The 22,173-nt window shown below is 43.5% G+C and overlaps 1 protein-coding gene across 3 annotated transcripts in view; it reads left to right on the top strand.

The window, feature by feature from the left end:
* PSD3 (pleckstrin and Sec7 domain containing 3) overlaps positions 1-18,606 on the top strand; it is a 109,401-nt gene extending 90,795 nt beyond the window's left edge. For all 3 annotated transcript variants that reach the window (XM_054284972.1, XM_054284980.1, XM_054284989.1), the window contains 4 exons: positions 5,774-5,931; positions 6,767-6,911; positions 10,019-10,162; positions 16,525-18,606. In XM_054284972.1, coding sequence (XP_054140947.1) covers positions 5,774-5,931; positions 6,767-6,911; positions 10,019-10,162; positions 16,525-16,737 — 660 coding nt within the window. In that variant the 3' untranslated portion in view covers positions 16,738-18,606. The remainder of the gene's footprint in view (positions 1-5,773; positions 5,932-6,766; positions 6,912-10,018; positions 10,163-16,524) is intronic.
* The last annotated feature ends 3,567 nt before the right edge of the window (positions 18,607-22,173 follow it).

The following is a 22,173-nucleotide window of genomic DNA, read 5'->3' as shown; positions in this document are numbered from 1 at the left end:
TGGCTGATCTCCCTACCCCCACCTATTAACACACACATTCAGGCATGAATCCTCTTGTTGACACCCTCTCCCTTTTCACAATTTCAAGTTCAGTTCCACTGCCTGCATCCACATGTGCACCCTGTAAGTTCCAATGTATGCCACTGCTGCCTCACACATCTGAAAAAACAGCTAGCTTCACCAGCAAAGACAGTGTCATCTCTCAGTGTCGTGCATGCGTCCTCTAGGCTGCTTTTAACTTTGCATTTCATATGTATGACTTCCCCTTCTGTAAGGTTGTCCTCCTTTCCCACCTTTTCATGGCACACTTTTCTGCAGTGCCTGCAAGACCAGCTGCAAAACAATTGAATAACAGCTTGGCTTTGGTAGGAATCTGCAGCTTCTGTTCCTTTGCGAAATTGAAGGATAAAAGGATACTTTTTTTTCTACAAAGCAAGAAAGGGCTGGTTTCTAACAAAATGTGCTTCCTGACAGCAAGGTGTCTAAAAAGATAGTCAGATGAAACCCTTCAAGCTTTTTGTTGCAAGCTTAACTATATTATAGTACATTTTTAACTACACTGTTAGAACATAAAATGCAACATATGAGTGAGAACTGTCAAAATCAAATAAATGGCAGCAGCTAAGTAGATTGTTAAGGCGTTTTGCCCTCCAATTTAGATGAAATGTTCATGGAATAGATACTGCTTGTCCAGACTGCCCTATATTGCAGAAGTATGCTTCTTTGAAAGCTGTTTTACATTTTCACTCAAAACCAGATACTTTTGTAACTATCAGGAGTGTGAGTACATACTGCTGTTTCGTCCTCCCCCACTGTGGCTTTCTGAAGTTGTTGGTTTCACTGGAGCCAACCTGAATAGTCTCTTGAGAAGAAAGAGTGATTTGAATCAGATTATTATAGCCTGAGGTTTACAAGGTGAATGCTTGGGGTGCAGTACCTTTTTGACGGGGCTGAAATCCTGAAACAGACAAAACAATCTGCAGTCAGGATAGAAGATTTAGGCTGTAAGTTGGCTGTCATATGCTCAGAGCCAGTGCAAGAGACTAAAACTAAGTCAGCTGAATCCAAAGTCCTTTTGCTGGGAACACGTTCATGTATTACTAAAATGCCTTCATGGCAGGCTTGTACTTGCCCTTTTCTGACCAAAATGGATTCATCTGCTTCAGTTCCTGAAATAAATAATCTTTAATGTTCACCTGAAAAAACTGCATGGTTCTGTGAGAAATAAGAAGACTTCTTTTTTGAAATACAATATTTAATTCCTTATTTGATATTCAAGGGAAAGAATTGAGTATACTGTCTATTTTAGCACCTTAATTACATATTTTTATGACTATTGCTGGCATATTAGTTGAAAATGCTTTCTGTTTAGTAAAATGTAGAGATGCTGATGTAGCATGCAAATTTTCTACAGAATGCTGCCCTTCCCCCTGTTACCCTCCATGTTTTCAGGAGCAGGGAGTAATTTCACATATGACTGCATTTCATGAGAACGAAATGCATTGTTGGAATTCCTGTTCTTATTTGTTTGTTAGTTGTGTATTTTGCTCTTCTCAGAGCACTTGAAGTCAGTAGTTACTGGGCACTACTCTGCAGAGCTGCCTTCTCCTATTTGCATGGGAGCCATCCGTTGCGTGGAAGGCATCTTACTGTAGCACACTGCCAAGTAAGGCTTTTGCCTTGGTGCTGTGAAAGGTTGACAGAAGGTTATGATGGGAGGTAACTCTTTCCAAGAGTGATGGGGCAGCTGTGAGCCTCTCCACAGTGCCTCTGGCCCCTGCTCAGCCACATGCTGCAGCTGTGAAAAAGCCTGTGATTTCACCACCAGGGCTTTCCTTCAGCACTCAAATAAACTTTACTCTGTTAGAGATGTAGTATCATAGAAGGTGAAGATGCCAGAGTTAAAAAATACACAGCTAGACCAAGTAGTTATAGTAAAGATTGCTGAGCTGCTGTTTCCTTCTGTAGGGACTGAAATTATTCTAATTTTAGGGAGTACTGAAGCATTTTAGAAAAGTTTGATTTCTTTGCAGAAGTTCATAGTTCTGGAAATAGTCCTGGCAATAGTCTGGGTCAAAGGATTGCCTTGTCTCAGTTCACCTCAGTTCTCTCCTGATTATAGAGAATGTGAAGCTGATATGGTGCAGTAGGGCGGAGTGCATTCACAAGCACATCCTCTTTTTCTCATTCCCTGTATACCTGTGGAGATGACATCTGTGATGGTGGTTTCATTGCACTATTCAAGCAGGATAGAGAGAAATCTCGCTGTACAAGTGCTGTGTACACACAAACACATGTACAAAACTCTGCAGTATTGCGTTCTGTGTTCATCTGTAACTCAGCTGTTCCCTCAAGACACTATTGTAATATAAATATTAATTTTTCATAGCAGCTGTGAGTCCCCCAGTGGGCAGTGTGATCCCAATTCTGCCGTCTCTCTGTTTGCACTACTGTTCTCCTTGTTTTGCTGTCAAAGGCAATGTATGAGAGTGTTTTGTAAATGGTGGTCACTTGAGATTTACTGAGGATTCTTCTGGACAGCCTTGTCTCCCTGCCCACCTTTTTTCCCCCTTTGGAATTTTACCAGTGCTAATTCCTGTGGTGCATATTGTTTTGTTCTTAAATAAGTGATTTAGGAGAAGCGGTTTCTGAATTAATGAGCACAGAGAGCACTGGAGGTGCTCAGTGGAAATGTTCACAATTAGCCAACTAAACATGCCTGTGCAGTATTATATAAAATAAGAAGTTTGACATGTTTGGGACATTGGCTATGTCTCTGGGCATCCTCAGGCCAAGGTTAATTTCCTGCCCTCTGTTCATAGCAAGAGGAAATTGCAAAGTAGCAGCTTGACAGAATGTCTGTTCACTAGACTGACATGGGATGTGATGTGCATATACAAGAGAAGCTTATAAGGAGAGGACATAAGGCTGACCTCGCTTCCTTGCTAGAAATTGCTTCTGGGCAAAAAATGCATGACACGAACCTTCGTGTTTTGTTTGGACTCTTCTGTAAGGTTTGCAACATCTTTGCTGTTTGATGTGGCACTTTATAATTTTGCAGGCTTTGGGTCTTTTTATATAAATTTTCTCAAATTTCCTCTGTTAAAAATTAAAAAAAAAATTTAGAAAAGCCAGACTCAGGTAAAGTGTTTGGTGGTGAGACTTTCTGAAAGAGAATCTTGCAGCTGCATGGAGATATCCATCCATGGTGCAGTGACTGATAAGAAAAGACAAATGTCATTCTCCGGTTTACCAGAAATGTATTTAGAAATATGCTGACTCTGGGTCATCAAGATGTGGGAAAGTCATTCTCTAGGAGTTTGAGAAGGATGAATTCAGCATGCCATTGCATTGTACGCAGCACTCACATCAGCCTTCAGCTGACAGACAGATCACAGTTTCTTTCTGGCTCCATATATATTTCTTGCCACTATCTAGGTCTAACTTTAGAGAGCTGCCTTCCATTTCAGCTCAACCTGAACGCTGACACCAGCACATCATAGCACATGCTGTCCTTGACGGCTTAGGCAAAAATGGATGTTCCTACTCCGCTAGCATTCCCTACCAGTCAAAAAGAGTTGAAGGCCTTGGAGAAGGAATTTTGGCAGCACATTCATGTCCTTACAGCTTTCTCTGAGGCTGGCAAACTATGTGGAGACATTTCCGGTATGCTGATCAGTGCCTTTGGAGAAGCTGGCAGAGCCCCAGCTGTCAAGGTAGATTGCAGCCAACTGATCTGGTGGGATTAGCAAGGATTACCACGAATACTTTCTGTTGGAAAGGAGGGTTTATCAGCCAGGACTGCTTCTGGGGCTGCCCAAATGTGGACTTCTTCTGAAATGGATTTAGTCACCAGAGCAAGTTGTAGACATTGGATGCAGCTCACAGAGGAAGCTAGAAGACAACAAGCTAATTGATAGCTGACACTGTCTCTAGGCAGTAGTAAAAGGTAAAATAGAATATCGTATGTCTGAGGCCTCTGTAAGTTCATTTCCTGGCTCTGAGGTTTTCCCAGTCTTCCTGGACAGTGGAGCCAGTCATTTCCCCCAAAACTACCACCAAATAAATCAGCTTGTGAGCCCTTACAGGAAGGGGCTTGACCTGAGGTCTTGCCTCCTCCATCTTCAAGGCAGCGTTTGCCAAACTTCCTTGAAAAAGGTTTAAAGAAATGCCCTAAGTGGGCATAGGCAAAATCCTTCAAGACTGACAGATGCCTTCAAATCTTGCTGAGTCTCAAATTATGAGAGATGGAGGACATTTGACTTTGCTCACTGCCAGCCCTTGTAAACCCCTTATATCACAGATATTTAGGTTTGCGTCTGCCCTTTGGTCACTTGTGCATAATGCTCTGCCTTTCTGCTGGGCCTGCCAGACTTATGGTGGTGCCCTTGCCTAGCTCCAGACAGAGGTGGTGGTGTGGCAGGACTGGTGGATAGCTGCTCTTCTCAGGTTAAGTGTCTGAGCAGCAGTGTGGGAAGTTGTGGGCCTGCACCAGCAGGACCTCCATCAGAAAGGATGAGACATGACAGAGGAGCAAGATGTTTTCTCCCATCTTCTAAGAGGTGGTCACCACAGCTGGTGACTTCCTACCCTGGAGAGCCTCAACCGGGAGAGCCCCAGCCCAGCCTGGCTGAAAGCTCAGATGCCTTTGGCAGTGGCATAGATTCCTCTGGCTGCAGTCCTGTTTGGTGTGCTGCCAGAGAAGTTCTGTAAATGAATTCATGCACATTAACCAGCTCTTCTCTCAGGCGGGTGTCTCCCTGGCTGTGGAAGCTAGTACTATCCCTGCACATACTCTACATCCTGCACTGTGTTTCCTGCTAAACCTTATCTCATAAATTGTGTTCAAGTGCAGGATCAATAGTTACCATGCCTGCAGGGAGTTATTTCACTGCTTTGCAGCTGTCACACTTGGTGCATATTCCAGGTGAAACTGATTTCTGTGATACACTAAGAGGGAGAAATGGAGTCAATTACAGACTGCTTTGGCTGGCTCTGCAGAAAAAAAGTGATGCAGCCTTGCTGAAAAATCATTTCTCTTTCAAAAAGCTCCTGGCTTTCCCAAGCCATTTACAGTCATGTGGGCTTTGGATAGAACCTATGGCTACGTTATGTCCTTGTCCAGCTTCTGTCACTCAGAAGATCAAAGACTGCTTCCAGGCTGCTGCTTGCAAAACAAGAGTCCCTGTTTTTGTCATCTGGTGTTAGGAATGGTACCGTTACTGTGTCAGAAACCCAGATAGAGCTGTGCTTGCCATTTGTAGACCCTCATCAGAGAGAGGTAAGGGAGTTTGCTGTAATTTTCTTTGTGGACTTGGTGAGGAGGCTTCCGTAGTGTGTGAGGACTTGCCTAGGAGCACCTACGAAGGTAATTGGTTGAGAAAAATTGAAAGCAGGCAGTAGAGGCTGAGAACCTAAATAGCTGAGCAGTGGAGTTGGGGAGCTGATTATGAGGGATTGTTGAATTGAAGACAAATAATCCACAGCTGTTGTCATAGTCAAATACTTCCTGCTTACATCTCTTCCTGTCAAACAGACAGTAGAACTACTTCTCTCCTTTGGAAAGACATCAAAACAGAGAAAAAAAGAAAAAAGAGAGAGAAAGGAACACATGTTAAAGGTAGTGGAAACCACAAGTCAGGTTGCACCTAGTTCATATACTCTATTACTATTTCTGAACTCTAGAATAAGGTTTTTTCCTTAGGCTAGGGAAGAAGGATTAGTACATGCAGAAATTAAATGCCATAAATTTTCCCCCTGCTATCTTCTGCAGGATGAATATAAGCCAGAAAAGGCTTTGTCGGAGGAAGATCTGAAGAATGCGGTTAGTGTGCACCATGCGCTGGCATCCAAGGCAACAGACTATGAGAAGAAACCAAATGTCCTCAAGCTTAAAACAGCAGATTGGAGAGTCCTGCTTTTCCAAGCCCAGTAAGTGCTCTCCTCATGCCACTCATTGAGGAAAGAAAGCAGTGCTGAAGGAGGAATAAATTTTTGCCTGGACAGGTTAAAACAGAGGCTTAAGAGGTTCAATCTGTTTATTTGATCAGAAATAAGATTAAGTAGTGATGTGATTAGAGTGCACAAATAGTGCATGAGAAAGAAACATCAGGTTTTAAGAGGCTTTTTAATCTAGCTGAGAGAGGCATAACAAGATGCAGGAGCTAGAAGCTGAAGCTCCAGGAAATTCAATTTGGAAGCAAGTTAACAGTCAGGATGATTAATCATTGAAGCAAATGACCAAAGGCAGTCTTGGATTGTCTGTCTCCTGATGTCATCAAGTCCTAGCCAGATGTCTTTCTAGAAGATATGCTGTGGTTAGAAACAAAGTTACTAGTTAATACAAGGATGATTTGATAACGTTTTTCATGTTGTGATATCCAGACATAACAGATGACCTGCCTATTGCTTCTGAGCCCTTTTCTACTGAGATCCATATTAAACCTCCTAGAGATCTGTGGTTACCAGCACAACCAAGACCTTAGGACATATGTCTGAATGAGGGCATTAGTTGGCTCTGTCAGCTGTATTACTGGGATTGGATTAGGGAAAGATGTGTGCTAGGGTGAGGTATGGACCTAAGCACAAGCCAGCCTGTGACTGAGTTACTTAGCACTAACTGCTTGCAGACATAGGCAGGAAGACAGAGGAGACTCTTAAGACTTGTTCAGTTTTGGCTGTTCTGACTTTTAAAATACCATAGAAGGGATGGAAAGAGGAAGACAATGCTGAGTCAGCAAGTGCTTAATATGTGTTGCTTCCTCAGGAGCCAAGAAGAAATGCAGACCTGGATCAACAAGATTAACTGTGTGGCTGCTGTCTTCTCTGCACCACCATTTCCAGCGGCCATTGGTTCTCAGAAGAAGTTCAGTCGCCCACTCCTGCCAGCCACCACAACAAAGCTATCTCAGGTGAGACGTTTTTATATAGTGGGTAGGTGGTAATGATTTCTCTTTCTGTCCAGACACTGGATGGTGGTCTTTGTCACCGTTTTGTAGCTGTTGCTGCTAGCAGTCCTAGGAGGAGAAGGCTTGCATAGTAAATCTCTGCTCATTTCCTCGTGCAAGATTTGAACTGGGAGGAGAAAAGGAACAGACTCAAATACAATTGATTTATGTTTTTGAAGAAAATAGTACCAGATAAAGAATTTTCTTCTTGTGCTTATGGCCCTGCAGAGTACATTTCAGATACTGATTGATGGAGTTATTTTGGATTTGAGTGTTTATGAAGGCCACTTATTTCAGAAGAAGTGGACATACTCCTGGTCTTTGGCTTTTTGAATTGATAAAAGGTGAAAGCTGATGCATCAAACAAGCATCAATTATATTTCTCCCACTAGATTTTCCAGGCTCCGTTTATTAGCTCAGAGATTTCCGTATAATATATATTTATAAACTGTGTCTTAAATGAATCTCTTCAGTCTCCCTTGTGATCACACAAGCTTAGCATCCCGTGGCAAGGAGTTTCACAGCTCTGCTGGTTCTTGCACAATTACACGTATATCTGCTTGTCTCAGGCTGTGTCAGATGCTTGTGCGCATAGCTTTCTGGGAGATGCAATGCCTGCCTGGAATTCATCCTGCATTGGCAAGAACATGATACTGATTGTGTTGATCAGATTGACAGAGTGACAGAGGTTATACTTCATGACATCTTCCTATAGCTTTTAAAGTGATGTGCCCATGCTGGATTGCTTCTTAAATGCATTTGTTGGGGTTTTTTTTTATTGTCTTCATAGCTTAGCAACCACTGTCTCAAAACCTGTGTTTCTGTAAGGATATGGGGTTTTTTATGTTGCCTGTGCTTTATCTCTCTCCATGACAGCAGCCTTTCTTCTTACATTGTGGTGACTGACTTACCGTTTTTTGTTCTGGGTTAAAGTTTAAATCATGTTATGTAAAAAAATTATAAACTGGTCTCATCCTTTTGGTTTTAGTTTTTGGTCATGCATACCTTTTAAAAATACAGTATGGTGCTTCCATAATTTACCCCCAGTCACCAAGGGAAGCTTTTTTACTCGTTCTGTATGATTGTTCCATTTAGCATGTTGTTTCCTAGTCTCATTGTTTCCATTTAATCTGGAAAGGGAAAAGATAGATCACGACCCTGTGGTTTGTATCCTGAAGAAGCAGAGACATGAAAAGTGGAATAAGATAAGCTGTTTTAGATAGGGAGAAGAATGTTAAGTGTTCAAAATAGATAAATTCAAAGGCAAGCAGAAACATGTCTGCTTTCATCTGTCAGTGTGGAAAAGCTGCCAGCAGGCTGTTTCTCATGAAAAAAAACCCCACAAATTGTCAGATCCCTGTGGTGGATGTTTGGGATTTTATTGAATGAGTCATGATGGACACTACTTCTTCAAAGGGTCTGTTCCTCGTCAGCCAGAAGTCAAGATGCAGTGAGGGCTTAGCATGGGTAAGGAAAAGAGGCTGGACATGATAACAGGTTGTGCAAGATCATTGTACCAGATTTTCTTTCAAAAGCAGAACAGTGTATGATCTTGGTTAGTCCAACCAAGGAGGTGTGTGACAAAACTATATATAAAGGAACAACCAATCTAGAAAAGACCTACTAGGGTGTTAGGCTTTTTCTTTTTTTCTGAGAATGCACCGCACACACAAAAGCTCCAGAGATGGTGCCCTGGAAATGACAGGTGCTGTATTAATAGCTGCTCAAAGACCTCCTGTCATCAGGCTGTAGAACTCACTACCATAGGATGTCCCTGGGACCAGGGAATCAGCACAATGTAAAGAGTGATTGGGCCCTAATGAGAGAGCATGCACATTTAGAGTAGTAACTAACAGCAACAAGTATTTTTTGGCAATCAGTAGCAAGTGGTTTCAGCCCTACCATGTTTAGGCAGAGGTAAATTATCCCACATATTTCTCTCTTCAGTTCTCCTCCAAAAGAATTGAAACACAAGATTAGCTGGGTCTTAGCTATCATCATCTATAGAAGTTTTCCCCTTTCTGCTGTTTTCCACAGCTCCAGCAAGCCAAGAGGCTCAGTCCACAGTGTGACTCAGTGCAGTGCAGGCATATCTGAGCTAGATTTGAAGCTGTGGGCTTCATCTGAGCTGTGGGCTGTGCTCAGAACCATACCACAGAGGGACAACACTGGCAGCTGCAGCTGTTGCCTCCTCTGAGGTGAGGTGCCTACACAGGAGCTGACCTGGGTACTACCTCTTGGCTAATTCACCAATATCTGCATGATCATGTGTCTATTTTGGACTTACCTAATTCAAACATAATTTCAGATCCAAGCCTAGAAATGGACAGAAGGCCATCCTGCAGGAGATGAAAACCTTCTGAGATGAGGGAAGGTTAGCTGACAGATGGACTGGAGGAAGTGAGTGGGCCTGGGTTTATGATAAAGGAAATTGCCTAGAAAGTGGGAGTAGCAGCTCCTCACTTTCTCCAACTGCACAGTGGGATAAAAACCGGTAGCAGCTTAGCAAAATGAGATACTTTTTGGGGACTGGACAGCCCTTCCTCTTCTGAATGCATTGTATTGTTCTAAACAAATAGAAACGACACACTAGAGAGCTTTTGGCAGTGCAGAAATAGAAGGAGGGGCCCTGACTGTGTCTTTTCTGTCCTGGAGGGAACTCCTTTAACAATCAATAACCTGAGGCAGAGTCTTCACCTGTCTCGTTTTGCCCTTAGTTCGTCTGCATACACAACAGTCTTAATTAATTTACAAAAAAATGTGTTAGAGCAAAAGTGTCATGTTGTCAGTATTGCTCGGCAGCAAGCTGCTTCCATTGCTCACAGCAAGGCAATGGATGACAGGTTTGCTCTCTTTCCCAGTGGCATCTGCTAGCTGCTGAGTTTTTCTGCAAGCTTGGCCACTTTGAGTGCCTTTGAGAGAGCTGTTGGTGGCAGTGCTTTGGGATGACAGACTTTATCAATCTAAGAAAAAGAAACTGTGAGGTATTATTGTACAGGAACCTCTCTATTTTTCTTTGCTTATTGGATATTTTGGATTCTGTCACCTAAGTGCCTAATATGTTTCTGAAGGATGAACAGCTGAAGTCCCATGAAGCTAAGCTGAAGCAGATCTCCACTGAGCTTGCTGAACATCGCTCCTATCCTCCTGACAAGAAGCTCAAAGGCAAGGAAGTAGATGATTACAAACTGAAGGACCACTATCTGGAGTTTGAGGTATATATGGAAAACATTATTACTTTTACTTCTTGGGTGTGGATGGTCTTGTATTTGGAGTACAGTCCTGAAGTTCTTCATTTTTCACTTTACTTCCCTAGGAAGTGTGTTCTTGCTAGGCAGAAAAGTCATCTGCAATTGCAGATGCTGGGATGTGGCTCTTCTTTCTGGTGAGAATGTCCTTAGTGATTTAGCTCCCAGCCTGTAACATGGAGGATAGAAACAAGACTCCTGTCCTTCCTCATGTACCTGTTTGAAGAAATTTTAAGATCTTAATGCATTAAGTGTCTTGTGTTGTAAAACTGTGTTGCCTAGTGTATTGGAACCTCAGTCTCTAAAGAATGACTGCGTTGTGCAGGAATGCAGATCATGGTAATTGTCTTCCATTGGTAAGTTCTGAAGGAACTGATATGCTGAAGTTACTGTCATAGGCTTGCCTCCCTCCTCAGAGCCATTGTGTTGTATACCACTTATATGGATGTCAGGATGAGAAGGAAAATGGTAGACTTAAAGATCACAGATTGAATGATACAACTTAGGCAGATGCATAAGAAGATTGTTTTGAGTATCTGACAGCAGCTTTTATCCGTAATGGTGTCTGCCACATTTTAGGACTATGTGGGAATGAATTGGCAACCCAGCGGATGTCTGCCATTTGTTATGACTACACCTTTGAGCTTTTTCCCCCAGGACTACGAGTCAATGTTGCCTTGGGTCTGAAAGGATCCTACTCTAAATAGGCAGTGCTTGGCAAGGAAAATACATAGTCTGACAAAGAGGAAGAGCAGATAAGACAGATGAGACCACTAGAGCTGATGCTGGAGGCAACACAGCACAAGCCTCTAGAACTGAAGTAAGCCTTCTGCCCTGTGCAATCAGTTTCTGTTAGAGGGACTCTTTTTACTCCCAAACTTAAATCACTGCATGCTTTTGCTTTTGCAGAAGGTTAAGCACTGTGTAGCCACTGTGTTGAGTTTCACTTTGCTGTAGCAGTGTCCATCAGCATGGCTTTATGAAGGAGGAATCGTAACTTGACCAACATTACAGTCTTTTTTGATGTGATGTTTGGTGTGATGGACAAGGGGAGAGCAGTGGATATTGTTTGTTCTTCACTTTGACAAGAATTCTGACATTGTCACCTCTAACAACCTTGTAGTCAAGCTGGTGAAGTGGATTATGAAGTTGACAGTGAACGATTGAGATCAAAGAGTTGTGATCCATGGCACAGTGTCAGTTAGTTTTGAAGAGAGCACTCAGATGTACAGAGTAAGCCTCACACTTTCTCTCTGGAGGGCATCTTGTAAAACTTGGAAGATAAAGCATTTTCTTAGCTTTGCGTTCTTGACACAAAGTTTATTTTGCTGTCACTTTTAGAAGCTTGGTGAGTTAGGATGAAATGTGGGCTGGAGTGTTAAACGTTTATAGAAAGATTGATGAGGGAGTAGATTGTTGTGGGGTTTCTCTCTGTTTCCTGTGAATTTTATCAGGGATAAAATTTATATCCTTTATCTTTTGAGGATATTCCTCAGGTACCTCAGTACAAATCAGAACCACTATAGCCCAGGAAACAAAAGGTGTCCTCTTCACTAGTGAGAGTCTCAAACAGCATTTGAGCTGTGCAGTTCAGGTAAGTGATCAGCTCTGCACAAGTGCTCATCCAAGCAGGCAAGTTGTGGCAACAGCTTCAGTTGTGTGGGAGAAATGGTAATTCAAGGTGCTGATTTGCTGTGCTAAGTTACCTTCACACTAAGCACAGATTTCACTGGCCATGTTGAACTATCAAGACACCATTCCAAGGGTCATGAGAGCAGGCAATTCCAAAATGTTGGAAATCAAACAAATGAGGCAGAAGGCTAACTTGGGATCTTCTTCTGGAGCTAAGTCAAAAAAGTAAGGTTTATGCTGAGTGGAAGCAAGGTCATGTGGCATGGGAACAATTCAGTGAGAGATGCTGCTCACCATTGTAACAAAAAAATTCACGTGGCCAAATCTCAATTGGAGTTGCATCTGGCCAGAACTATGGGGAATAAAAAGAGTGTTTTAAAAAGAGTATCAATAAAAACAGTGTTTTAAAATATATTAATGGCAAAAGGCAGTGTAGAAATAACATCAACGTCTTACAGGATCAGGATCGTCATCTCACAAACAGGGACATGGACAAGGCAGAGTGTTTAATGCAGTCTTTGCCTCTGTCTTCAATATGGATGGCAGACCACGGGGATCTCCACCTCCCTGAGATGGAGGACCATGACTTTGAGACTGCTCCCATTTAAACTTGAAGTTGTGTAGGATCAGCTTTTTAGGCTGGATCCCTGCAAATATATGGGGCCTAATGAAATTCATCCAGGATACCTCCAACAGTTTTCTGATGTCATCACAAAACTTGTCTCGATGATATTTGAACAGTCTGGAGAGATCCCAGTTGGCTGGAAACTGTCCCAGTTTTCAAGAAGGGCAAAAAGGATGACACTGGGAACCAGAAACCACAGGTCTGTCAATCTCATTTCAGTGCCTGGTAAATTTACAGAGAAAATGGTTCTGGGAAGTACTGGAAAACATCTGGAGGACACTGGAACCATCATCACAGCCAGCACAGCTTCATGAGAGGAAAGTCAGGCTTGTCCAACCTGGTTTTCTTTTATGACAGGATAACCCACTTACTTGATCAACAGAAGCCAGTTAATGCAATCTTTTTTTTTATTTCATAAAGCTTTTGATACTGTCTCCCTCAGGACCCTTCTGGAGAAAATGTCCAGCCCACAGCTGGATAAACACATCATGTGGTGGGTGAGCAGCTGGCTCATGGTCAGGCACAAAGGGCTGCAGTGAATGGGGTGACATCAGACTGGTGTGACCTGTCACTGGTGGGGTTCCACAGGGCTCCATCCTTAGTCCTGTGCTTTTCAACATCTTCATAAATGACTTGGACACAGGACTGGAGGGGATACTAAGCAAGTGTGCAGATGATACAGAACTGGGAGAAGGTGCTGACTCCCTTGAAGGCTAGGAGGCCCTACAGAGAGACCTTGACCAATTATGGGACTGGGCAATCACCACCTGTATGAAGTTCAACAAGGGAAAGTGCTGGATTCTGCATCTCAGATGGACAACCCTGGGTGTATGGAGCACCTGGGAATGAGAAAATGGAGAGCAGTGCCATGGAAAGGGACCTGGGGTCGTGGTCAAGGGCAAGTTGAACATGAGTGAGCAGTGCCCCGGCAGCCAGGAGGGCCAACTCTGTCCTGGACTGCATCAGGCTCAGCATCAGCAGCCAGGCAAGAGTGGCACTCTGCTCTGCACTGGAGCAGCCTCACCTTGAGTGCTGGCGCCAGTTTTGGGTCCTCAGTATAAGGAAGATATGAAGCCTCAAAGCTGCCAGAGGAGGGCAGTAAAGATTATGAAGGCCTTAAGGGGAAGTCATGATGAGTAGCTGAGGTCTCTCGGTTTGTTCAGCCTGGAGGAGAGGGAGGAGCTGAGGGGAGACTTCATTGCAGTCAACAACTTTCTTGTGAGGGGAAGAGGAGGGACAGGCACTGATATGTCTGTGACGATGTTTGGGAATGACCTGCAGCTATGTCAGGGAAGGTTTAGGCTGGACATTGGAGAGAAGTTCTTCTTCACCCAGAGGCTGGTTGGGCACTGGAACTGGCTCCCCAGGGCAATGATCACAGCACCAGCCTGACAGAGTTCAAGAATCATTTGGACAATGCTCTCAGGTACATGGTGTGATTCTTGTGGATGGTCCTGAGCAGGCCTAGGAATTGGACTAGATTATCCCTGTGGACCCCTTCCAACTCAGTCAACTCTGTTATTCCGTGAGGCAGTAAAAATCCCAAACCAAACCTAAATGTTGAGCTGTATGAAAATTGTGAATGGAAACTTTGTGAATGGAAAGCTTCCCTTTAGAACAATGTCATATCAGGGTTGGCAGGAGTGGTGAAAGAGCTTGCTGTATGAAATTAAATGCAAAGGGCAAGGGGCAGGAGAGGTAGGATTTTGTAACTGTCTCTTTCAGGCTGAGACAGCAGGCTAAACCTAGTGTCTGTGTACACGTGGCTATGCTGATACATCTTGGGAAACACACCAAAATGTCCTGTGAGTCCCTAAGGTAGCAGCATAGTACCATTTGGAAGGAAGATGTCAATTTCCTTTTCTATAGGTCCTTACAATTTCTTTTTGTTCACACACTGGTGATGCCTTCATTCTTGTTCCTAGCAAAAGACATGTGAGATGGAGGGGAGGTGAAGCATGAGGTAACTGGTCCTTGTTCAGGTATGCAGCCAGTAGCATTTGTTTTTGATGGTGTCTTTACTTACACCCAGCATGGAAGGAACAGCTTTCATTGCCTGTTCTCTGAGGAAGTACTGCATAAGATTGAAAAAAATTAGTTGCTTATTGCAGAAAATTTATAGTTAGAGAAGTACCTTTTGAGTGCTGTCAGATGAGAGGTGAAGCCAGAATACCGATGTGCGGCTACTTCATACTTCATTGTTATGTGCATTCATTCTTCAGAGATAATGTTGCAGAAGCTTTTGAATGGTTTCGACTTCTGTGGTTTTATTTCTTGACAGAAATTGCCAAATTGATTTCTTTTAAAGCAAAATTTCCAGTAGCGTTTATCTAACTTCAAATGTCAGGTCACTGAAAGACCAACTTTGTTGTGGTTGAAATCAAAGTAGAAGTGTGTTGATTAATTGTAATAGAAATCAAGGGCCCACAAAGTCCAGGGGAAAATGGCCTTTTGCACACCTGCAGGTCCTGAATTTCCATTCTGATTGCCGAGTCTTGAGACTTTGGTGATGTTTACTGGACCTGTAAAAGCATAAATCCATACAAGTAAAGCCCCCCTCTCAATTTCATTATATTATGCGGTTCCCAAGCTAAGAGCACTGGCTGGCCTTTTGCAGAAGCGTCTGGTTCATTTTGTGGTGAATCATCCATCAGCTCAGTGCATCATCGTCAGAGTTCTTGCTGTTTCTCCATTTCCATTTTTATTAAATGACACATCTTACCTGCTTCATGTGTTTGTCTCTCACGTTGTGGAGCTCCATTTCCAGATATGGAAGTCATAGGAATGCTTATTTATTTAATTTGTAGGAGGATTCTGTTATGATTCTCCTCTGTGAGGATTTGTTTATTCAAAGGATTCTCATAAGCCAGTCACATTCTCTTCTTTTTTTCCCCCTTTATATTCCATACTTCAAAGCTTTTTGACTTCCTGCCCTTAAATAAATGTTTTTACCAGAACTTTATTATTTTGTTAGAAAATGTAAAATATTTTCTTAAATACTTTTTTCCTCTGTCAGGAACATAATAGCTTGGCTGCTGTTTTGCCACTTTCAAATACAAGTTAACAATCATTACAGATATTTACATCCACCTTCCCTGACTCCCAGCACACTGAGATCGCTGTAATTACAATGCCTGCACCATGTCTTTAAGTGGATATATCAGGGGCAAGTTACTAAATAAATCCTATGAATGCTCTCAGGACCTCCTGCCCCAACATCTGTTTCTGAGACCTTTCAGGGGTCTTCTATTACCATACCCTCATTTTCTTCCTTACTGAATTGTTTCATGGAAAATGGTGCAATCGGAGCAAACAGAATGAAACCTTCCTGTTGGAGAGGGAAAACTCTGGTCCAGATGAGGGATAGAACAAATGGGCATGGGGCACAGTAAAGTGAACTTTTTCCAGTTGAAAAATAGAAATGTCTGGACAGATAGCAACCTTCATCATTCCCTGTGAGTGACATAGCAGGGAAACATGCCTTGCTGCTGTCATAGCTTTCTCATCTGCTCCTTTTTGTTAAGGTCTGGCCTTTTAGAAGATTTTCCCACATGCCTAGTGGTGGCCGTGATGGTACAGTCTGAAGTTAGACCCTGCTTTGGTTTCTCCCCCATGGATAAGAAGAGCAGGCCCTGCTGGTGGGAGTGGACGATTGCAGCAGAGCAGGATTTTTGTTGTCCTTAGTTTAGTGCACTTTATCTCCGTGCATGCCTGAGCACATAGGATCTCAGAATGTGTGAGCACAGCTTTGGTCTCAGCATGACTAAAGTAGCAAGCTTTCATTTGATGGTGTTACTTGGAATGGGAGCCAACACTCATTGGAGCATCAGGATTTGTGTGCTGCAGAACTGAGTGCCTCTAATTACACAGGCCTCAGTCTGCCTGAAATCCTCTTTGTTTAATTTATGTTAACCACTGTTGTCCATATCCACATTAGGCACCATTGTTTGCACACATGCTGAGCTCCTGGCTTTCAAGGCCAGCAGAAAGCATTAAGTTACTGAGGTGGTCTCTCATGTGCCCCTGCAGAATTTCTTTGAGACTAATTTGGGCCTTTCTTTTCATTTTCCAGAAAAATCGCTATGAGATTTACGTTGGCCTGCTGAAAGAAGGGGTGAAGGAGCTGCTGAGTGGAGGAGAGAACGATGCGCCAGGACTGAAGAAATCCCACTCAAGTCCTTCTTTGAATCAGGAGTCTCCAGTTAGTGCCAAGGTGAAACGCAATGTCTCAGAGAGGAAGGACTACAGGCCAGAAACACCCAGCATTAAGCAGAAGGTCACTTAGGGTGGAAATGACAACTAGGGGAACAGCCATGCAGCAAAGTATTGGTGGTCAAAATTTTTTCATTTAATAACCTGTCATTCACAAAAAATAAGTGCATCTGCCTGAATGGGGTGTTAGTGACATTTTCTATTGTATATTTTGCTGTTTCTGTGCAGATTGTGGGAGATGTCTTTGCTCCTGCTTTGCTTTGCTTTGTTAATTTATCATTTAGCAATTGAAGCATCGGGACTTTTTTGTGTTATTCTGTTTCTAAAGGAGCTGGGGAAGGGGTAGAGAGCTGTGACGTTTATTCTGTCTCCTCCCCATTTATCTCCTCCCATCGGCATGTGGCTTTCATCTCTCAAGTCACTTGTCACTTTATTTACGTGGTGGGTGGGAAAAATAACTGGACAAGCGCTGCAGTGCTATGAATGTGAGCTGTAGCTGTGAGAAAAGCTGTGCAAACATGCAGCTGCAGAAGGCTGACTATAGGGTAGGGTGCTGGGAGCACTAGTTTCCTGACAATGTAAGGCATGTTGGTACTGGTACTGAGCAGCAGGTGGTACAGTAAATAGTCACTGTTGCTTATTGTTACTGCATTGACCCGGGACACTTTGCGTGTGTGAAGGAATGAACCTGGAAACCTCTGGCAATGCTGAGATGATGGCATTGGAATAATTTGTTTGCTTCCTCCCAGGCAGGGAGCTTTCTCCTGAGTTTGCAGCCTGGAAGGCATCCAAACCATGCTGTCTCTGCAGTCAGGAAGATTAGGGATTACCCAGTTGGAATGGCTATCTGGGCTTCACATTTATTTGCAGAGAAGGCTGCTGTAGATGTCAGCCATTAGCATTATATATTAATTATATATATTAAAGACAAAGGGCCTCTGTGTAGTTTTTAACTATACGCTCTCACTTAGCTGCTATATAGAGCCTTATGATATATTGTGTCCTGTCGCTTCCCCTTCCGGGGGTTTCCTTGTTGGTGTGCAAAGAGAGCTGCTTTCAATTCCTCTCATAGTGACAAAGCACTTTGCCTTTTTTCTTCAGAACGGGATTCTCCTCAGTTCTCCATTTTCCTTCTTTAGCTCACATATAGGTGGAAGAGGCTGGTGCCTCCCCACTGTTCCTGCTTACCCTGTGCCAGATTTTCCAAGGGGAGCACAGATCTGGGAGAGACCACCATGGGTAGGTCTTTCCATACCTGAAAGGTACACTCTATGCCCTGTTTGTGCCATAGACCCTTGGGGTGGCCAGCAGTTTTTCAGGCACAGAGAGGAGAAAGATGACATAGAAATAATTTTCCTACTTCCCAGCCCCTCTTGTCTGGGCAGTGTCATGGATCTGCAGAGAGTGCTGGCTCTCCTGTTACCCAGCTTGTTACCTGAGTTTTAATCTCAGTTTTTATACTGGCCCACAAGGTGAGCTTGGACAGGTCTCTCCCATTTTATGTCATCCTTTCCCTATATGAAGTAGTACTACCAAACTGGCCTTTCCCACAGAGCCCCTTGGAAGATAATGTTGAGGGCCAGTTGAAAACTGCTCCTTGCTCTTTGTTCTGTTGTGCCTGGCACAGGACAGCCTTCTTGTTGAATGCAATTCTTGATGCATATAGAAATGTCAAGATCAATGCAAGGACTGTTTAGAAATGCACTGGTGTTTTCAGCCCAAGTAGTCAAAGGGCCATACATCAAAAAAATTGCTATCTGAGTGGATGTGTGTTCTGTCTGGCTTCCCAAGGGTCCAAGTCAATTCATCTAGTTTTATTGAGCTGCCAGTCCAGTGGGCAGAACTAAGAGTGATCAAAGAGAAAACGCCCTTAACAGCCACTGCATGACTTGCCTTCCCTACTGAGTACCACCATGCAACAGCTTTTGTGGTGTTGTGCTGTCTGCTGGCTCTAACAGTGATGTTGCATTCTCAGATGTGAGGTTTTGGGGCAAATTGATCCTTGCAGCTGCAGGCTGGTAGTGAAGCCAGATGAGACTGTTCTGATGAGTGATGTTGAGATGCGCATCCATCTGGCATCTGCCACAGTTGAGGAATGCGGAATACTCCTCTGGGAAGAAAACTTGACCTCCCTTTTATGATTGAGGAGTGGTATTTAGTGTTCCCACTGAGACTCTCCAAACTACATGGCCCTTGCTCACTCCCTCCTTCTCCTCCCCATCCCTGTAGTGGGCTGGAGAGGAGAATTGGAAGCATAAAGGGCAAAGACCACAGGTTGAGATAACAAAATTTACTGGAAATGGGAATGAGTTAAGAAAATGAATAGTAAACAACAGCAGTATTAATAACACAGTGCTCAAGAATACTCACCACGCAGAACCCAACAATACCCAACCATTTGCTTCCCAATACTCCAACCCAGGAGGGACATCTTCTCCTGTTCCTGGAAAATGACATGAAGTGTTATAGAATAACCTTCAAGTCCAAGCCATGATCCTGCCGGACTACTGCATAAATTAACCCTGTCCTGGCCAGAACCAGTACATCATTCTGTGAATTATTTTATATTACAATAGGATACATGCAGCAGAAACAAAACCCCAAAAAAGGTGCAGATCTATAAATGGCCCTGCTTGGCGGTCAGGGTTGGGTTGAGTAGATGGTCGTTTTGAAGGCAGGCTAGAACATGCTTGGCAAACCTCTTGTATTTATGGAGTGCAGTGCTTCAAAAGGCAAAGAGATGACATTTAACTTTCTTCTTCCCTGGCTTTAAACATATTTTGGTTGCTGAAAATTCCAGTTAAATTGCTGAACTCAAGAAGAAATTACTCCTGTTAAATGCATTTTCCAGCTTTGACACAGAAACTGGGTAATTCCTCTTCAAAGTCATTGCAGAAAAGATGATTTGAAGCAATAGGAAAAATCAAAAAGTGAACTGCAAAAAGGATGTTTTTTTCATTATTTATTATCTATTTCTGTGTATACTTGTAAACAGATAGAGTATTTTTTTTAGGTCTCATCTGAATGTATCAAATGCAGATTTTCATTTTTGCATTTTTTAGTCATTAAACATTTGTTGAGCTTAGAGCAGTCTTGCTGAGACTGTTGAGGCGTGCAGATCAGTTTACCCAGAATTTATAGTTTCTGCTCCAGTTTTAATTAATGCAATTTTCCTTTGTTGCTTTACAATGTATAAGCATGCCCGGCACCTGTGTAGAAATGCACACTTTGGAGAACAAGAAAAAAATGTGATCCTGTTGCAAAAGTCTAAGACTCCTGCCCTTCCTTGGAAATAGGTTCATCTACCAATCAGTATTGTAATTAGTTTTTTCCCCTCCTCATCATACTATATAGGATAGGGCAGGTTCTCCGGTGGTCTAAGTGGTGCATCTCCTTGAGTAGCACCATTAAGAATCTGACCAGGGAGGTTTGCATGGTACCCTGCACCCTGCCTTTCTTTGCAGAAATGTTTCCCTCTAGGGAAGATCAGTGCTTGACTGCAGCGACTCAGGAGCTCTGGTTGCAGTATGTAAGAATATTCTGCTGGTTTCCAGCCCGCCTCTGGGACATGAGCTACAAATCACTGGAGCAGCCTGCAGTTTCCTGGGTGTACTCAGTGTAAGGCGCTACTGGCTGGCTGCCATGAGCATGTGTGGATGTGGGAGAGCCTTTGCATTGGTGACGCAGGGAGGTGCCATCCTTCCTTGTCACCCTTCCTGCTCCAGTGTGCTATCATTGCTCAGGCGAGGCCTCTGCCTGCATGTAGAGAGTGGGGATGCAAAGAGAGGGAGCAGGCTAAGGCTAACACCTCCTTACTTCCCCTTAAGGTGCAGATACTGGTTCTGAGGGGACTCACCTGGCTCTGAAGCGTTGCTGGCTCCAGGGGCTGAACTGTTTGCTAACCCCAACTAAGGGAGGAGAGACAGGAAAGGACCCCATTAGTCTGCACCTGACAGCAGAGGGCTGATGGAGAAGGGGAAAACTGCCTTCCCGTCTCCCCACCCAGCAACCAAAGTGGATGAAATACTCTCCTGAAGCCAAAACCATAGTCTCCTCTATGATTCAGCAGGATGCAGGGGACTGTTTGAGATGGATTTTTTTTCATCAGCGGCTGCAAAAGGGACTCCCTGGACTAGTTGTGTGTTTGTCTGCATCTTGCAGATAAATTACGCATGAACCAGTGAACATGACTACAGCTTCTAAATCCAGTATTTATGTTGTGTCTTCAGTTGATGTAGAGAGGTAAGTCAGCCAGCAGAGTGATTAATGCAGCAGAGCTGGGCGGGAATGCTGTTCAGATGTGTTGCCAGCTCAGTTTTTCATCTGTAGCCAGTCACTTGTAAATGGTTACCAGAAACTTTCTAATGATTAGTAACAGCTCCTCACTAAACTACTTCCCCTCTGATCCTGCCTGCTCCCAGGTTGCAGTCTGTCTGTGTTAAGGGGCTCTCATGGACAGCTGTGCCCTGCACAGCCCTGCTTTGTGGAGGAGTTTGGCCCAACAGACCTCCAGGGACTGTTCAGTGACTTTTCACAGCTCCAATGCCTTCGGATAACAAGGCTGGTTGCTTTTCTGGCTTGAAAAAGCCAAAACTTTTGCCTTTCTCCAGTGGGTAAATGAGGTTCTTACTTGACTGGAGTAGGCCATTCAGTGAAGATGTGGCTATGGCAGTGGAAGAAGTCAGAGATGACAGGGTTATCATCAGGCTTCTTGGAGGCATTGTATGGCATTGTTCTCCTTGAAAGCGGGAAAGGCTTTTCTCTGCAGATGGCTTACTGCTTACTGTGTCTGCATTCTCCAGTTTTAAATTAATTTTGGTCTTATTACAGTTAGTCTGACAGCTCCTCCTCCTTTTTTGACAAGCTGCTCTTGTCTGTCATCTTAGCACCTCAGCTGCTTCTGTATAACAGGTCTGTTTCCTTCCATGCTTGCAGAAATCCAGAAAATTTGACTCTCCCATCTTGCATTGAGAAAACCTGCTCTGAAGCAGTGCTGCATTGAGTGGATAACCCTGTGAACAGCTTTTTCACTCTGCTTGTTGGTAGCCTGTGTTTCCAGCCACAGTTATAGCTGGGAGGTGCGAGACCGAGTTTTAGACTGCTGTGATCCTCTAGTTCTATGCTGCAGGGATGCAAAGTCGCCCTTCCCACACTTAGACCAGACACTTGCAACATTCTTACTCTTCTAGTATCCAGGTTGTTGGAAACACTGGCTGCTTCTACAGGGTCATAGACGGTATGTTCGTATAATGCCGAGAAATCTTAAGTCCACATTTCTTGTCAGAGCACAATCATTGCTCCCCAGCATGTGTTCTCAGCATCTGGTATCTAGGCTTCCTAGAGGGATGAACCATAGAAGCTGTCTCAGAAAAAGCTAGTCTGCAGCTTGTGCTTTTTAAAGGATATTTTTAGTGCATATAGAAGCAGTATGTCTGGCCTCTCCTGTCCTGTCTCCCAAAGCTCTCCCAGCAGCATAGATATAGCATAGTGGGTTGCTTCACTTGGAGCT

This window comes from Melozone crissalis, unplaced genomic scaffold, assembly GCF_028551555.1.
Source record: "Melozone crissalis strain CALT ecotype California unplaced genomic scaffold, PUWL_Pcris_2 ptg000005l_1, whole genome shotgun sequence".
Classification (NCBI taxonomy): Eukaryota; Metazoa; Chordata; class Aves; order Passeriformes; family Passerellidae; genus Melozone; species Melozone crissalis.
Note: the sequence above shows the minus strand (reverse complement) of the source record. Positions and strands in the feature narration are given on the sequence as shown.